This window comes from Erythrolamprus reginae, chromosome 3 (assembly GCF_031021105.1).
Source record: "Erythrolamprus reginae isolate rEryReg1 chromosome 3, rEryReg1.hap1, whole genome shotgun sequence".
NCBI lineage: Eukaryota > Metazoa > Chordata > Lepidosauria > Squamata > Dipsadidae > Erythrolamprus > Erythrolamprus reginae.
In genome coordinates this window covers 70652955-70670229 of record NC_091952.1, presented here as the reverse complement: position 1 = coordinate 70670229, position 17275 = coordinate 70652955, and the positions used below count along the sequence as shown (strand labels likewise).

The following is a 17275-nucleotide window of genomic DNA, read 5'->3' as shown; positions in this document are numbered from 1 at the left end:
CAACGTCCAGGCGGATTGGCTATCCCGGGCAACGATAGACCCAGGAGAGTGGAACCTCCATCAAGACCTGTTCCATCAAATCACCCTCAGATTCGGCCTACCAATCCTGGATCTCTTCGCGACCAATGCGAACGCCCAACTCCCTCGCTTCTATTCCAGATTTCCATCCCCGGGAGCGGAAGCAATCAATGCCCTCCGGAGTCCATGGCCTCCAGGCCTACTCTACGCATTTCCTCCAATTCCAATCCTCCCGGACGTGATTCACAAGGTCCTCACCGAGAGGGCCCGAGTAATCCTAATCGCCCCTCACTGGCCCCGCCGGCCCTGGTTCGCGGATCTCCAACAGCTGTCCGTCCAGGACCCTTGGCGACTCCCCGTTTCGGGGGATATGCTGCGGCAGGGGGCCTCTTTCCATCCAGACCCGGAGTGGTTCCACCTCACCGCCTGGCTGTTATCAGGAGAGATTTAGAACTGCGTGGTCATGACCCCGATTCAGTGGAGGTCATTTTAAAGGCCAGAAGGGGTTCGACCAATCGAATCTACGACCACACGTGGTCCAAGTTTCACCAGTGGTGTCTACAGGAAGGTCTCTCCCCTCTGTGCATCCCCATACACAGAATAATTTCCTTCCTTATGCAAGGCTTCCATAAAGGACTTTCCACCAGCACCCTCCGGCGTCATCTGGCAGCCATTTCATCTGTCCTAGGAGGTCCCCGCAGACAGCCTCTCCGATCCTTCCCTGAAGTTCAGGAATTCCTCAAGGGCATAGCCAACCTCAGACCTTCCAAGGTCCACAGGTACCCATCCTGGGATTTGCCTCGGGTTCTCCATTCCCTCACGCAGGCACCATACGAACCCCTAAAATCGGCGTCCCTCAGGTACCTATCCTTTAAGGTAGCATTCCTGGTGGCTATTACCTCTGCCCGACGCATTTCGGAGCTGGCTGCCCTCTCAATCAGGCAGGACCTTTGCCAATTCCATCAGGACAAGGTAGTCTTGCGACTGGACCCCACCTTCTTACCCAAGGTCAGTTCCATGTTCCACAGATCTCAGGATATTGTCCTACCTTCCTTCTGCCTCCAACGAGACCATCCCTTGGCAATTAGATGGCACACCCTGGATCTCACCAGAGCGCTGAGAATCTATATCCAACGCACAGGACCCTTTCGGAGGTCAGAAGCACTTTTTGTAGCCTATCATCCCAGAGTCATGGGGGCCAAAGTGTCTTCAACAGTAATAGGCCGTTGGATCAGAGGGACTATATCTAAGGCCTATGAGTCGGCCTCCCTCTCAGTTCCAAGGAACATCACAGCGCATTCCACCAGGAGCGCAGCCACCTCGGCCGCTTGGGCGACTCAAGCCCCGTTGGAGGAGGTCTGCAAAGCAGCCACTTGGGCCTCGCCAAATTCCTTCATCAGGCACTACAAGATTGATTCTTACGCTTCAGCGGACGCTGCCTTCGGCAGAAGGGTACTCCAATCCGTTATCTCACACGATAGCAAGCTAATCCCACCCTAGGGACCATCTATTGGGTATGTCCCATGTGACTGCTGGACCCGCTCCTTCAGTACGGAGAATAGGCGTTGATTGCTTACCTGAACGCCTCTTCTCGTACGGTGAGCGGGTACAGCAGTCACTTCCCGCCCTTGTATGTGTCTTCTTTACCTTTCTATATCTTTCTTCCTCTAACAATGAGAGTTGAACACTACAGAGCTTCACAACTGAGCCTAGTCTATGGATTCGCGAATTCTGGGGAAGGGGCGGATCCGGCAAGCTTTTTTAATACTAGGCTCAGTTCCACCGGATTGGACATGAGCAACCCATGTGACTGCTGTACCCGCTCACCGTACGAGAAGAGGCGTTCAGGTAAGCAATCAACGCCTATTCTCTCTCATACACCACGCCAGCAACAGAGAGAGAAAGAGAGAGAGCGGAAGGCGGCTTGCTGGTCCACGCTCGCCTGGATAAGCGGTCCCGCATGGCCCCAGCGCCGTGGCCACCACCGGGAAGTCGGAGAGCAGCTTCTTGACGAAGCAGCTCGCTGAGGAAGTTTGCCTGGCCCACACTCGACGACTCGTCCACCAGGAAGACCAGCTCCAAGCGGTCGCTCTTCTCTTGCAACTGCCTCACCTGCCGCTTGAAAGCACGCCCGAGTTTCTCCACTCGGTTGCCCGCCGCTGCAGCGGGAGACTCCGCCAACGACGTCCCGGCGGCGCCCGTCTTGAACGGAGCCGAGAGCGCCGCTAGGGAGCTCAAGTTGAAGGGGCGGTAGAGGTTGCGCGGCTGCCCGGGCGTCCATGCCAGAGCCCCGCCGACCCACAAGCACATCCCGGCGAGCCACCACATCCCTCCGGGCTCGTCCACCGTCTATGATTAAAGTCATTAAAAAAAAAATTCCCTCGAGTTTCCTCATGTCGGGCCCGCGCCTTTCCCCCCCAGACGGCGGAAATCTCCTCAGTCGCCTCACCACGGCGCGCACGTGGCGAGGGCTGGCGCGCGTTTGTCTCGGTTTGGCGCTTTCCCGCTTAATAATAAAATAAAATTATAATTACCCTCCTTTCGCCACCCCCCTTGTAAGCCCTTCTCTACCTCTCTCTTTCTCTCTCTGCTGCTGGTAAGGGCAGGCAGCCGGCAAGAGGGAGGGTACAGACTGGGCATGTGCAAGGAGCCGCTGACTGCGGGCCCCAATTTGCCCGGGGCCCGGTACAGCGGTCCCAGTAGTACCCGTCTATCGGCGGCCCTGCGTCTGTGTGCGGTGGGGGGGAGTGAAGGGGTTCGAGTAGGAGGCGGAATGGAGGCAAGGGGGGGAGGGAGAGACGCACGCAAGCGCAGGGGACGCTGGGAAAGCAGCTCGCTCCGAGGTTGATGGGCGGAGCTACGGAAGCCAAGATGTACCATTTCTGGGCGTAAACACAAGGCGGGAAAAATATACTGTATACATACAGTACAGCAGGCAACATTTTCTAGGCGCCAGACAACATTTTCTAGGCGCCACTGGCGACCAGGCGCCTGGGTTTGTATTTCAGAAAAACCGACAATGCATAAACATTTATCTATTAAATAGATAAATGTTTATGCATTGTCGGTTTTTCTGAAATACTATTTTTGAAAACTGCTTTACATGCAGGTGAATTAGTTACAAAAGGGATAACATTTGTACTTTATTTCCTTTTCTTTTTAAGTTTTACATCTTAACCCATTGCTGGATATGTGCCCAAAGTGGCATGCGGAGCCATTTCGCCTGGCATGTGCAGTGTCGCCCATACCTCCTCTGCGTTTGTGGTGCACATGCACACGTGATGATTAGCTGGGCTTTGGGTGTAGGGCATTGCCAGAAACTGAGTGTTTTCTTCCATTTTACAATGTGAGCATGTGCACTAGCCAACTGATCACCGCATGTGCACCAGAACCCAGAAGACTTTTTAATCTTCCGGCGCGCACATGCCCCCTTTGCAGCTCTTCTTTCTGGGCATGGTCCAGACAAACACGCAAGAAGTACTCCCTTTTTGGCACTCAGTGCTGTACATGTGCATGAGTGCTCCCTTTTTGACATTTGGTGTTGAAAAGGTTCGCCATCACTGACCTAGCCTGTTTAGTTAATTTTGTAATAGTATTAAATTATTACTTAGTAGTTAGTGAAATTGATAAATTATTTTTGGAAGATTTTATGGTGGGTTGGTAATGGTGGTAGTAGGGAGAAGGAGAAGGGGAAGGACAATGACTATCATTCCAGACTGATGTACTCTTTTCAAAAAGATAAATATTCATATTCTTCTATTAAAGCAATATAGGCTCAGGATTTTGCCTGAAGCTAAAGGAATGATCCCTGTTTGAGGTCTATTGTGAATTGTGAATAGTCTATTGTGAACAGTGATGGCGAACCTATGGCATGGGTGCCATAGGTGGTGTGCAGAGCCGTATCTGCTGACACCCGAACCGTTGCCCTAGCTCAGCTCCAACATGCATGTGTGTGCCAGCCAGCTGATTTTTGGCTCACACAGAGGCTCTGGGAGGGTGTTTTTGTCTTCCAGAGAGCTTCCTAGGGGATGGGGAGGGCAAAACACGAGCCTACTGGGCCCACCAGAAGTTGGGAAACAGGCCATTTCCAGCCTCCAGAGGGCCTCCTGAGGACAGACATTGAATTATGGGTGTGGGCACTCGCGCATGTGCGATAGTATGCGCCCACACTCTTTCGGCACCCAGGGGAAAAAAGGTTCGGCATCACTAGTATAGAATTTCTGTAATAGTTTAAGATGAAATACATTGTTTTTATTTTATTTTTAGTGACTTCACAATATGAAAAATTAATGTATGTCTAAAAAAGTTTTGAAAGGTAATAATAATGGAACAATTTTTGGCAACATTGATCATCTTGTTAATAACATGCTATAATGTGTCTCTGCAAAAATGACACAATTGATTCTCTTTAGATAACACAAATCACCTTGTAAAATTGTTCCATTGAAAAATGATTTTGAAGTAGAGTTAGAAAAAGAAATAGTTTGCAAACCAACCCTTTATCCAGTTTTCTTTCCTGTGTTTTACTTTCATTTAAAATTTCAAAAAAAAAATAGTGCTATGTAAAAACATTCTTTATATAAAATACAGAATTGCAGAGCAGGAAGGAATCCAGTGCATTGATGTCCTATCCTATCCCACTCCTTCAGGCTCAATGCAGTATTTGCGAACAGGCTAAAATAATGAAAATTGAAAAATTGTGTGGGATAATGAAATTGTTTTCCTTATTCTCCTATTGCATTCATATGTATCAGGCTCAGCCTAGGAAGAATGTGGGAATAATCCAGCCCCACTTCAGTTTTGTATTTGCTTACACATAATACAAACTAAACCTTTGCTACTCCCACTCTAGTGGAATAACCGGAGAGATTCTAGGGAGTGGCAATTCTAACTCTCTTCCTCTGTCTTCTACCTAGTTCCGGGCTGTGCTTCCCTCCTCCTGTTTCTGGAATGTGCTCCCTTCTTCCTGCTGCTTCACTGTAATCCATCTCACCAGATCTCCCTCCGTAGGCACTACACTATAAAATTCTAAAATGAAAATACCAGGTTGTCACTTGAATGTCTTGAACTTATGGGTTAGTGTGCTTCTGTATGTGGGAATGATATAAGGATACAAGGGAAAAAGATGCCCCATAGGTGTTCTGCTGGCGTGTTTCAACCACCCGTAATTTACAGGGTAATTAGTCCAGGAAGACACACACCACACGATAAAAGGAAAACCCAAAAGTTTTTATAAACAGAAAAACAGAAACAGCTCCCTTTTTAAATGTCAAAGGGATTTTCTGGTACACACAAGGCACAGGTTAATGCAATCCAATTGCTCACCCAATAACTGGGAAATTGAGTCCAATTCTGAAGTCCAGAGAGTCCACACACAATCTTGAACAGCACAAAAACCACAATCTTGACAAACAATGAATCAGGTAAACTGCCATGAGGCTAAAACACCAGGTTGCACTTTTATCTGTAGCACTAATTACAGCAGCTCCACCCAACCACAGGTGGCCTCATTTTCTCTTGTAATAATCCTTCAGTTGTTGTCTCCTATGCATCACTCTACGCATGCGTGGATGTGTCATTAATTCTTGTTCAGAATCCAAGGATGATACAGATGATTGATCTCCTCCTGGGCTGTCTGCCAAACTCTCCTCTTCCCTGTCACTCACACTTCCTTGGTCAGAGGAGGCTTCGTCAGCAGATTCCATCGGGAGCAAAACAGGCCTGCGGCACGTGGATATTTCCCCACATCCACCTGCACATTCCTTGGGGCAGGAGCTGGGCCAGAGCTAACCACAACAATAGGGAATGATAGATGAGAGAGGGCAATAGCCCACAGTTGCATAATTCAGCTCATCTGTTTGGAACCCTTACCTCATTTCTGACATTAACACCCTCGAAAATGTCCAAAGATACTTCACCAGAAGAGCCCTTCACTCCTCTACCTGTAACAGAATACCCTACGAAACTAGACTTACAATCCTGGGTCTTGAAAGCTTAGATCTACGACGCCTTAAACATGATCTAAGTATTGCCCATAAGATAATATGCTGCAATGTCCTGCCTGTCAAAGACGACTTCAGCTTCAACCACAACAACACAAGAGCACACAACAGATTCAAGCTTAATATTAACCGCTCCAAACTTGACTGTAAAAAATATGACTTTAGTAATCAGGTTGTCGAAGCGTGGAACTCATTACTGGACTCTGTAGTATCAGCCCCTAACCCCCAACATTTTACCCTTAGACTATCCACGGTTGACCTCTCCAGATTCCTAAGAGGTCAGTAAGGGGTGTACATAAGCACACTAGAGTGCCTTCCGTCCCCCGTCCTCCTATAGTCTCTCCTATATCTCATATTTTTTCTCTACTATATCCTCTATAACCTTCATTGTGTATTATTGTGTATTGCACAAAATAAATAAATAAAATAAATAAATGGGCACAGAAAGAGACTCAGAAAGGAACCTCTCTAACTTCTCAGGCTGCAAAAGTGACAGCAGGAGATTAGCACTATCAAACCTGTAAAGGTCTGTTCATGAACTGCAGAAAAAACAATTACTGCCAACCTGCTTTCCATTGAGGACCTGTAAGCAGGCTGTGAAAATATTTACTGACCCCTTGCATCCTGGACATAAATCGTTTCAACTCTTACCCTCAAAACAGCGCTATAGAGCACTGCAAACCGAGACAACTAGACACAAGAATAGATTTCCCCCCGAACACCATCACTCTGCTAAACAAATAAGTCCCTCACCACGGTCAAACTATTCACTAAGACTGCACTGTTACTATTAGTCATCTCATCGTTCCTATCACCCATCTCCTCCCACTTATGACTGTATGACTATAACTTGTTGCTTGTATCCTTACGATTTATATCAATATTGATTGTTTCCTGATTGCTTATTTGCACCCTATGACAATCATTAAGTGTTGTACCTCATGATTCGTGACAAATGTATCTTTTATGTACACTTAAAGCATATGCACCAAAGACAAATTCCTTGTGTGTCCAATCACACTTGACCAATAAAGAATTCTATTCTATTCTATTCTTCTCTATTCTATTCTACTCTATTCTCCTCTGCTCTCCTCTACTCTATGTAGACTCATAATAAAATAAAACTAGCTGAATCTGGTTACTTGAGAAGGCTGACATCTTTATTTCTGCCTTCCCTTCAGAGTATACATCTTTTTATGTGGGATAGAGGTAGAGGTGAGAAATGCTACCCCAACATCATTTGTTTGTTTGTTTGATTGTTATTCTCTCAGTAATTATTATTATGTATTAAATTATACATTTATTAAACTTATATATTTATATTTAAGACATCTAGCCTTGGATGCTTTAGAATTCTCTAGCATGTATGCTTGCTTGGCCACCTCAGTCAAGACTTGCTAGAGTTGAAACCAAATATATGAGATTGAAGAAGGTGGCTTTGGCCTCAGTTTCTTATTTCTGTCATTCTCACAGGCCCACGGCTCCCTAAGCAGCCTATAGGGAGAAGTAACCTAAAGCATGGTTTTTAATAGGTGGAATGAAATTGCATCCATAGGGAACAGAGTTGAATATTTACAACACTTGCAAGATTATTATATCTGCCCCCTTACAGATGTAACTTACAAGCGTTGTAAATGTACAAAGGGCTCTTGCAAGATACATATTAATATAAAGGCAATACAGAGATAGAAACCTGGATGTCTGTTTTGCAGAGAATATTTTATATCATGCCCTTTGTGAATAGTGAGAGCCCCCCCCCACTTTTTAATTAATATTTTAAAGAAATTTCCTAGCAAAGGAAACCTCAGTGTTGATAATAACAGAATATCCCATACTTTGCAGATATTTTCCCAGTACAAATGTGCAAAAAATGTCATAGTTTATATTTTGGAAATATGTGTTTATAAATTTTAGTTTGCTGGAGCAGTTTGGACTGTTTGCATATTTGCAATGTTTGTCTGGGCAGGCTGAGGCATTTAGAAGGTGGCTACATCCTACTTTGTAGACATTCTTAAAAACATCATTGCATTGGCCTCCTCCTTCCTATATCACAGTGTTTCCCAACCTTGACAACTTGAAGATATCTGGAGGACAGAAGGAAAAGGGGGGACATGATCGAAACATTTAAATATATTAAAGGGTTAAATAAGGTTCAGGAGGGAAGTGTTTTTAATAGGAAAGTGAACACAAGAACAAGGGGACACAATCTGAAGTTAGTTGGGGGAAAGATCAAAAGCAACATGAGAAAATATTATTTTACTGAAAGAGTAGTAGATCCTTGGAACAAACTTCCAGCAGACGTGGTAGATAAATCCACAGTAACTGAATTTAAACATGCCTGGGATAAACATATATCCATCCTAAGATAAAATACAGAAAATAGTATAAGGGCAGAATAGATGGACCTTGAGGTCTTTTTCTGCCGTCAGACTTCTATGTTTCTATGTTTCTATGCCCATCTTTTAATTCATATTGTTGTACTTTTACTTTTTATTTTTATTGTTCAATTGTTTTACTATTTTTAAATTTACATTTTTATAATTTTCTACTGTTGTAAGCTCCCCAGAATAGGTCCACAGCAAGATGGGTGGCAATAAAATAAAATAAAATAAAATAAAATAAATAAAATAAAATAAAATAAAATAAAATAATAATAATAAATAAATAAAATAAATAAAATAAAATAAAATAAAATAAAAATAAAATAAAAAATAAAATAAAATAAAATATAAAATAAAATAAAATAATAAAATTTAAATAAAATAATAAAATAAAATAAAATAGGGAGGTAAGAAGGAAGGAAGGAAAGAAGGAGAGAAATAACTAAATAATAACTATAAAATAATGTTAAAAACTATCGTAGGAATGATGTAGAAAAGTGATGGTGAACCTATGGCACGAGTGCCACAGGTGACACACGGATCCATATCTGCTGGCACAGGAGCCGTTGTCCTAGCTCAGCTCCAACATGCATGTGTGTGCCGGCCAGTTGATTTTTGGCTCTCACAGAGGTTCTAGGAAGGCATTTTTGGCTTCCAGAGAGCCTCCGGGGGGTGGGGTGGGGAGGGCGTTTTTTACCCTTCCCCTGACTCCAAGGAAGCCTTTGGAGCCTGGGGAGGGTGAAACACAATCTACTGGGCCCACCAGAAATTGGGAAACAGGTCATTTCCGGCCTCCAGGTTGTGGGGGAAGCTGTTTTTGCCCTCCCCAGGCACTGAATTATGGGTATGGGCACTCATGCATACGCAATAGCGTGCACACACGCTCTTTTATTTATTTATTATTTGGATTTGTATGCCGCCCCTCTCAGAAGACTCGGGGCGGCTCACAACAAGTGCAACAAATCATAAATAATCCAATTAATTAAAATATTTAAAGATTTAAAAAAACCCATATACTAACAGACACACACAGAAGCATACCATGTATAAATTAAACATGCCCAGGGGGAGATGTTTCAATTCCCCCATGCCTGACGGCAAAGGTGGGTTTTAAGGAGTTTACGGAAGGCAGGAAGAGTAGGGGCAGTTCTAATCTCCGGGGGGAGTTGGTTCCAGAGAGCCGGTCCCGTCAACATTGTTTAGTTGACGGGACCCGGAGAAGGCCCACTCTGTGGGACCTAATCGGTCGCTGGGATTCGTGCGGCAGGAGGCGGTCTCGGAGGTATTCTTTTGGCACCCGAGGATAAAAAGGCTCTCCATCACTGATGTAGAATGTTAACAGATATAGCAGTATTTCCTGAGAAGCCCCCGGGTATACTCTTCTTCATATTTCAGAACAATGCATATACATGTTTATAAGAAAACAATATTTTTCTTTTATGTTTTGACAGACAGATGTGTTGGTACTGAGCTGTGATCTAATTACAGATGTTGCTCTTCATGAAGTAGTAGATTTATTTCGAACTCACGATGCCACACTCTCCATGTTAATGAAGAAAGCCTGTGAACCTACAGAGCTCGGACCTGGACAAAAAGGAAAGAAAAAATTAGGTAATTCAGTGAGTCTTATTCTGGAGTTTGAACCACTGGTAGTTTCACAAGGTTTGGTAGTTTTTGCATAGTGTAACAGTTTTCACAAACTGTCTGTAAGATGAAGTGATATTTCAGTTTCTCTTCCAATTCCTGTTGACCATATAATTATTATAATTACTATTCATATGTTGCCAATATAAGACTCTATCATTTTTCTGTTTTATTCTAGCAGCAGTTCTATTCCTAATCACAAAATATTGGGTTACTTAGCAATAATAATGAAACAGCTCGATTTATACTAAAAGTATAAATGCACGCTCAGAACCTCAAAATAGACTATACATGGTTTAAAAAATTATGCCTTTAATAAAAATTTATTAGTTTGAAAAGAATTTACCAGATTCTGTCTTATTTTGGCTACCATAGACTAACACAACTCTCTTCCTACAATACTCAGTATGCAATTTTCTTTGTAAACCTTACAATACATGTACTCAAAATATTTGTTATTTGTGGCATTCCAGCACTATTCTGTCTGTTTAGGCAGAATAAACATAAGTTTCTTAAATGAAATTGCTGTTTATGTTCTCCTGTTTGTATTCATTAACTTGGCAATGTCTCTTTTAGAAATGATTCCTTGATTTTGAAATCTGTTTTAGAAAATTTACCCTTTATTTCTACATGAGTCCAAGACCTTAGCTATTAATTATTATCATTATTATATGAAATAACATGTCTTTCAATACTTGTTAGCTTTGCCAAAAATAATAAGATTTTTGTGAGTAGAAGAAAACAGTAATCCCAGATAACTGGCAAGACAAATACTGTATCTTTCAAATTACAGCCACACATAGCTAAAAGATCTCTCCTGGAGCTGTTTCTTTCATTCCTCCATGATTGGAACACCCTTGCTAGAATTTTCAGGAAAATTCTTTCAGGTTTGATGAGAAACGTTTGTTGACATTTATACAAGTAGTCCTCAACTTACAACCATTCATTTTGTGACCATTCAAAGTTACAGTGGCATAAAAAAGTGATTTATGACTTCGCTTATGATTAATGTAGCATCCCCACAATCACAGGATCAAAATTCAGGCGCTAAGCAACCAGCATCTGTTCTGTTGGGCTCTTTGGTAGAATCCTCCCAAAAATTCACAGGTACAAATTTCAGACACACACACGTTTGAAAATTCAAAACAATGTTCTTTATAATGAAAATTCACTTAAACCAAGCCCTCTTTTGGTATAGCAAAGAGCACTGGTCTCCAAACAAACTGGTAATTTGTACAAGTCCCTTATCAGTTCTGTGATACTTACCTTGCAGCTGTGAGGCAATTCACAGTCCTTCTTTCACAAAGTGAAACACAGTTTGCCCTGGTTTAATTTCAAAGCGGGGAAAAATCAGCACACAAAAAGTCAAAGTCAGTAAAGCAGTCACAAAACACAACGATCAGCTAATCCTCCACAATGGCCAAACCCACAGGCTGCTATTTATAGCAGCCTCACTAATTACCACAGCCCCACCCAACCACAGGTGGCCTCATTTTCTTTGATAATAATCTCTCAGTTGTTGTTGCCTATGCATCGCTCTCCTCATGCGTGGCTGTATCATTAACTCTTGTTCTGAATCCAAGGAGGAGCTAGATAATTGATCTCCTTCTGAGCTGTCTGCCACACTCTCCTCCTCCCTGTCACTCATGTCTTCTTTGTCAGAGGAGCCTTCATCAGCAGATTCCACCGGGGGGGGGCAAACAGGCCTGTAGCATGTGGATGTCTCCCCCACATCCACAGTTCTTGGGGAAGGAGCTGGGCCAGAGCTAACCACAACAGCATGTATTATGATGGTGGCAGCATCCAAACGCCATGTTGCAATAAAGTGTGGTGGATGGGTGTAATTACTGAGGAGACTCCGAGGCTGTTCCACTATAACTTTAATAACTCAGTAACTCTGAACAACTGTGAACTGCATGGTCTACTCAGGTTTTCATCATTTGCCACCCAGATCAGCCAATCATGGGCTCCTATTGTTCCTGCTCTTGGAGTGGCCCCCTAGTGGCCTCCCAGTACATTACACATGTGATTCCTATTTGCTCCCTTCCAAACCAGCTGCTGACAAGCAAAGTCAATGGGGAAAGTTGTATTCACTGAAGAACCATATTATTCACTTCACTGTGGAGATTCACTTAACAGTCGTGGCAAACAAGGTCATAAAATAGGGGCCAACTCACTGAACAACTGCTTTGTTTTATTTTCAATTCTGGTCATAAGTTGAGGGCCGCCTGCATGTGTTTTCTTTCAGATGTCTAGCCATACTCTAACTAGGTTACAGGCAAGAATTGAAAAAAAAAAAGTTATGTTATGATTTCCTATTTCAGTGGAACACCGTGACTTCATTGGAGTAGATGACTCAGAGAAGAGGTTGCTTTTCATGGCCAATGAAGCAGATCTGGATGAAGAAATTGTCATTAAGAGATCTATCCTTCAAAAGTAAGCTTTGGACTTTGCCTCTTTCCAAATTAATAAGTTTCAGTCTTACGAAATATACCGAAAACAAGTAATTATGGAGATGAAGGATAGCTGCTGCATATCTTCAAAATTTTCCATTTTACCCAGTATCTACGTTTTGTTACATGTGTTTTTCAAAGCTAATTCATAATAATATACAGTGTTCCCTCGATTTTCGCGGGTTCAAACTTCGCGAAAAGTCTATACCACGGTTTTTCAAAAAAATTAAAAAATACTTCGTGGTTTTTTTCCCTATACCCTGGTTTTCCCCACCTGATGACGTCATATGTCATCGCCAAACTTTCGTCTGCCTTTAATAAATATTTTTTTAATAAACTTTAATAAATAAACATGGTGAGTAATAATCTAAATGGTTGCTAAAGGAATGGGAAATTGCAATTTATGGGTTTAAAGTGTTAAGGGAAGGCTTGGGATACTGTTCATAGCCAAAAATAGTGTATTTACTTCCGCATCTCTACTTCGCGGAAATTCGGCGGTCTCGGAACGCATCCCCCGCGAAAATCGAGGGAACACTGTACACCATAAAATTGTAATGTGAAATTGAAAAATTTAATTATTTATTTCCTATCGCTAGTTCACAGTTTATCCAGGAGAAAATTGGGTGAACAGTGCACTCCAGCTTCTAACTCTTTCCTATAGGAGATAAACTACTATACTGATCGTTCCTTTTACTGCAGTTTTTTAAATCTTTGTTTTTCATCATTTTGCAAGTAGTACTAACGTGGAAAGCCAGTAGAATCATTTTATTTTCATGTTTTCAAATTTTTAATGATAAAGTGAAATTGGTAAGGAGGAAATAAGAAAAAGTACAAACTGGAATATCTCAATATGTAAATATAAGAATAATATTTTCTGAATTTTCCATATCAATACATGTACATTGATTATTTTATCTATTATTGCTATTTTTTAACCTGGTGTCAAGGATAGTATGAAAATCTGAGCCCGTGAAACATTTATTAAAAGGGCATTACATTAATGCTCCTTTCAAAGATGGTGTTACTCGACTGTATTCTGATTTTACAATTAATATGGAATATTAATCTTGCAGCAAGATTCTCTGCAACATAGATGGTGAAGTTCAAAATTCAGTTTGCTTGGCAACATTAATTGGAATAATAACGTTTTCTAGGCATTTTCTTTTCCAACCTTTTCTAACCAAATAAAATAGAATTACATAAAATAAAACTACTAAGCAAATAAAATTATAGATTTATAGAATAGACAAGTAGGATTAAATAAATGGGGTACATGTATGTATGTATGTATGTATGTATGTATGTATGTATGTATGTATGTATGTGTTTTATTCAACACTTAAGCTTAAATTGACCCTGGGTGGTTAGGATATAAACTTGAATCACTATGATATCAATAACTTGCCACTTGATTACAAGAATTAAAATTAGAAGTATAACAAGCAACACAGCCAATTTTTGGTTTAGTTTAGGCTTCAAAAATAATGGCGTCTTTCTACTACAGTATACATGTCAGCATAGGGGCACTGTAATTTTAAATATAACTCAGACTCTATTTTACTTTGTTTTTAGCAAACAAAGAAATAAATTCACTAACAGGAATACTGTAGTAAGAAACAGACTGTAACGGTAAAATGAATTAAATATGTTGAATGATTGCTTATGCTGCTTATGAAAACTTCCCAAATGATGAATTAAAAAATTAGCATAATGATGCTAAGCAAACAAAGTAGATCAAATTGAGCTTCCCTGTAGAATAAAATTAGGCATCACTACTGGGGAGAAAAAAACCCTTTGTTTTATATTACTTTAAATTCTGGTAGGAAGATGGAACCAGACTTTTCAAAATTATTTTACTGTAGGAATTGGTTCATTAAAAAAAAAGAATGATTCTAAATGTTTTCTAGTGATTATTTGGAAATAAGAGATTAGGATAATTATATTTTGAAGGATACAGATTTGGGGAATAACAATTTTTTCCCTTCCTTTTACCATATTTATAGCTTGCCCGTCCCTAGTAGACTCTGAGCAAGGAGCTATATATTGAATTAGATTTTATATTACACAGGGAAGAAAATTGTCTACATTGAAATAGTAACAACAATTTTGTTTAATTGTGTAAAAACTTAATTTCTTGGCTATCGGTCCTTACTAGATAATCCTAATTCAATTTAAAATATTATTTATCACTGGAATCTAAAAAATGCTTAGCTTCTGAAACTAAATTCAATTGCCTTCATGTGATACTTTTGTACTTTTGCAAACTACATGAACATATAAACATCAGGTGCTGAAATTGATTCAGAAAATTCTTAACTTTTTAATGTTTGGTTCTGAAAGAAAATGCAAGTGTTTTCTTAAACTCATAGTTAAAGTGCCTAGGAAGATACAATCATAGAAACATAGAAACATAGAAGTCTGACGGCAGAAAAAGACCTCATGGTCCATCTAGTCTGCCCTTATACTATTTTCTGTATTTTATCTTAGGATGGATATATGTTTATCCCAGGCATGTTTAAATTCAGTTACTGTGGATTTATCTACCACGTCTGCTGGAAGTTTGTTCCAAGGATCTACTACTCTTTCAGTGAAATAATATTTTCTCACGTTGCTTTTGATCTTTCCCCAACTAACTTCAGATTGTGTCCCCTTGTTCTTGTGTTCACTTTCCTTTTAAAAACACTTCCCTCCTGAACCTTATTTAACCCTTTAATATATTTAAATGTTTCGATCATGTCCCCCCTTTTCCTTCTGTCCTCCAGACTATACAGATTGAGTTCATTAAGTCTTTCCTGATACGTTTTATGCTTAAGACCTTCCACCATTCTTGTAGCCCGTCTTTGGACCTGTTCAATTTTGTCAATATCTTTTTGTAGGTGAGGTCTCCAGAACTGAACACAGTATTCCAAATGTGGTCTCACCAGCATTCTATATAGCGGGATCATAATCTCCCTCTTCCTGCTTGTTATACCTCTAGCTATGCAGCCAAGCATCCTACTTGCTTTCCCTACCGCCTGACTGCACTGTTCACCCATTTTGAGACTGTCAGAAATCATTACCCCTAAATCCTTTTCTTTTGAAGTATTTGCTAACACAGAACTGCCAATACAATACTCAGATTGAGGATTCCTTTTCCCCAAGTGCATTATTTTACATTTGGAAACATTAAACTGCAGTTTCCATTGCTTTGACCATTTATCTAGTAAAGCTAAATCATTTACCATATTACAGACCCCTCCAGGAATATCAACCCTATTGCACACTTTAGAGTCATCGGCAAATAGGCAAACTTTCCCTACCAAACCTTCCCCTATGTCACTCACAAACATATTAAAAAGAATAGGACCCAGAACAGACCCTTGTGGCACACCGCTTGTAACCTGACTCTGCTCAGAATACTCGCCATTAACAATAACTCTCTGATGTCTATGCTTCAGCCAGCTGCAAATCCATTGAACTATCCAGGGATTAAGTCCAATCTTCACTAATTTATCTATCAGCTCTTTATGTGGAACCATATCAAAGGCTTTGCTGAAGTCCAGGTAGGCAATATCCATGGCACCACCTTCATCCAACACCTTTGTGACATAGTCAAAGAAATCAATGAGATTAGTCTGACATGATTTGCCTTCAGTAAAGCCATGCTGATTTGGGTCCAATAAGTTATTGTTTTTTAGGTGCTGATTTATCCTCTTTTTGAGTAGAGTCTCCATCATTTTAACTACAACTGATGTCAAGCTAACTGGCTTCTTCTCTACTGCCCTTCTTGTGAATAGGCACAACACTGGCCATTCTCCAATCCTCAGGAACTTCTCCTGTTAACAAGGATTGGTTAAACAAATCAGTCAGGGGGGTAGTAATGACAGATCTGAGTTCTTTAAGAACTCTGGGGTGGATGCCATCTGGACCCATTGCCTTATTTATCTTTAATCGTTCAAGTTCTTCTAAGACATCGGCTTCTAAGATCACTGGAGCTGAATCCGTACAGCTGGAAGCAATGCTATATCCCTCTATAGTATTATTTTGTACGGTGTCTTTTGAGAAAACTGAACAGAAGTAGCTATTGAAATGGTCAGCGATCTCCTTATTCCCATTAATGCATGTATTATTCCCGGTACTAAGTTTCGTGATGCCGCAGTTTTTCTTCTTCTTATCAGTAATATATCTGAAGAAGGTTTTATCCCCCTTCTTTACAGATTTGGCAATTTCTTCCTCTTTTGAGGCTTTAGCAGCATATATTATCTGTTTCGCCTCCTTCTGTCTCATTTTATACACCTCCCTATCAGCTATACTTCCAGCTCTTTCATTGACCAATAAGGCTATTAGTATCATTTATTAGTATCATTAGTAACCAAAGACCATTTTAATGCATGCTTCTACCAAACTCAAATGAAAATTCAGTTTTGGAGATAGCTTTTCCTAAATTGGATATTCTTTAGATATGTGGATTTTAGCTCCCCTAATTCTCCATAGTAGCTATGGGAATTCTGGGAATGGGAAATATATTTATGTGGAATATGACAGGTTGTGGAAAGTTGCTGGGGAAGACTGCTATAAGAAAGGTGGATTTTGTATTTACATTGGATTTATTTGTTTCCATTGTCACTTGCCAGTTTTCAAATGTTTGCTGCGATGTCCCAAACATTAAATCATAATTTATGCCAAATAAAGAAATATTGGATTGCCTTTATGTTAAACCAGGATAGGAAATCTGTGTCTCTTCAAATTTTGCTGAACCATAATTCATAGCATCACTCACTATAGGCAGCGTTTCTAG

General features: G+C 40.9%; 1 protein-coding gene across 4 annotated transcripts in view; it reads left to right on the top strand.

The window, feature by feature from the left end:
- Positions 1–17275, top strand: part of EIF2B3 (eukaryotic translation initiation factor 2B subunit gamma) — a 135604-nt gene that overhangs the window by 22522 nt on the left and 95807 nt on the right. For all 4 annotated transcript variants that reach the window (XM_070745800.1, XM_070745803.1, XM_070745801.1 and 1 more), the window contains exons 4-5: positions 9853–10012; positions 12370–12481. In XM_070745800.1, coding sequence (XP_070601901.1) covers positions 9853–10012; positions 12370–12481 — 272 coding nt within the window. The remainder of the gene's footprint in view (positions 1–9852; positions 10013–12369; positions 12482–17275) is intronic.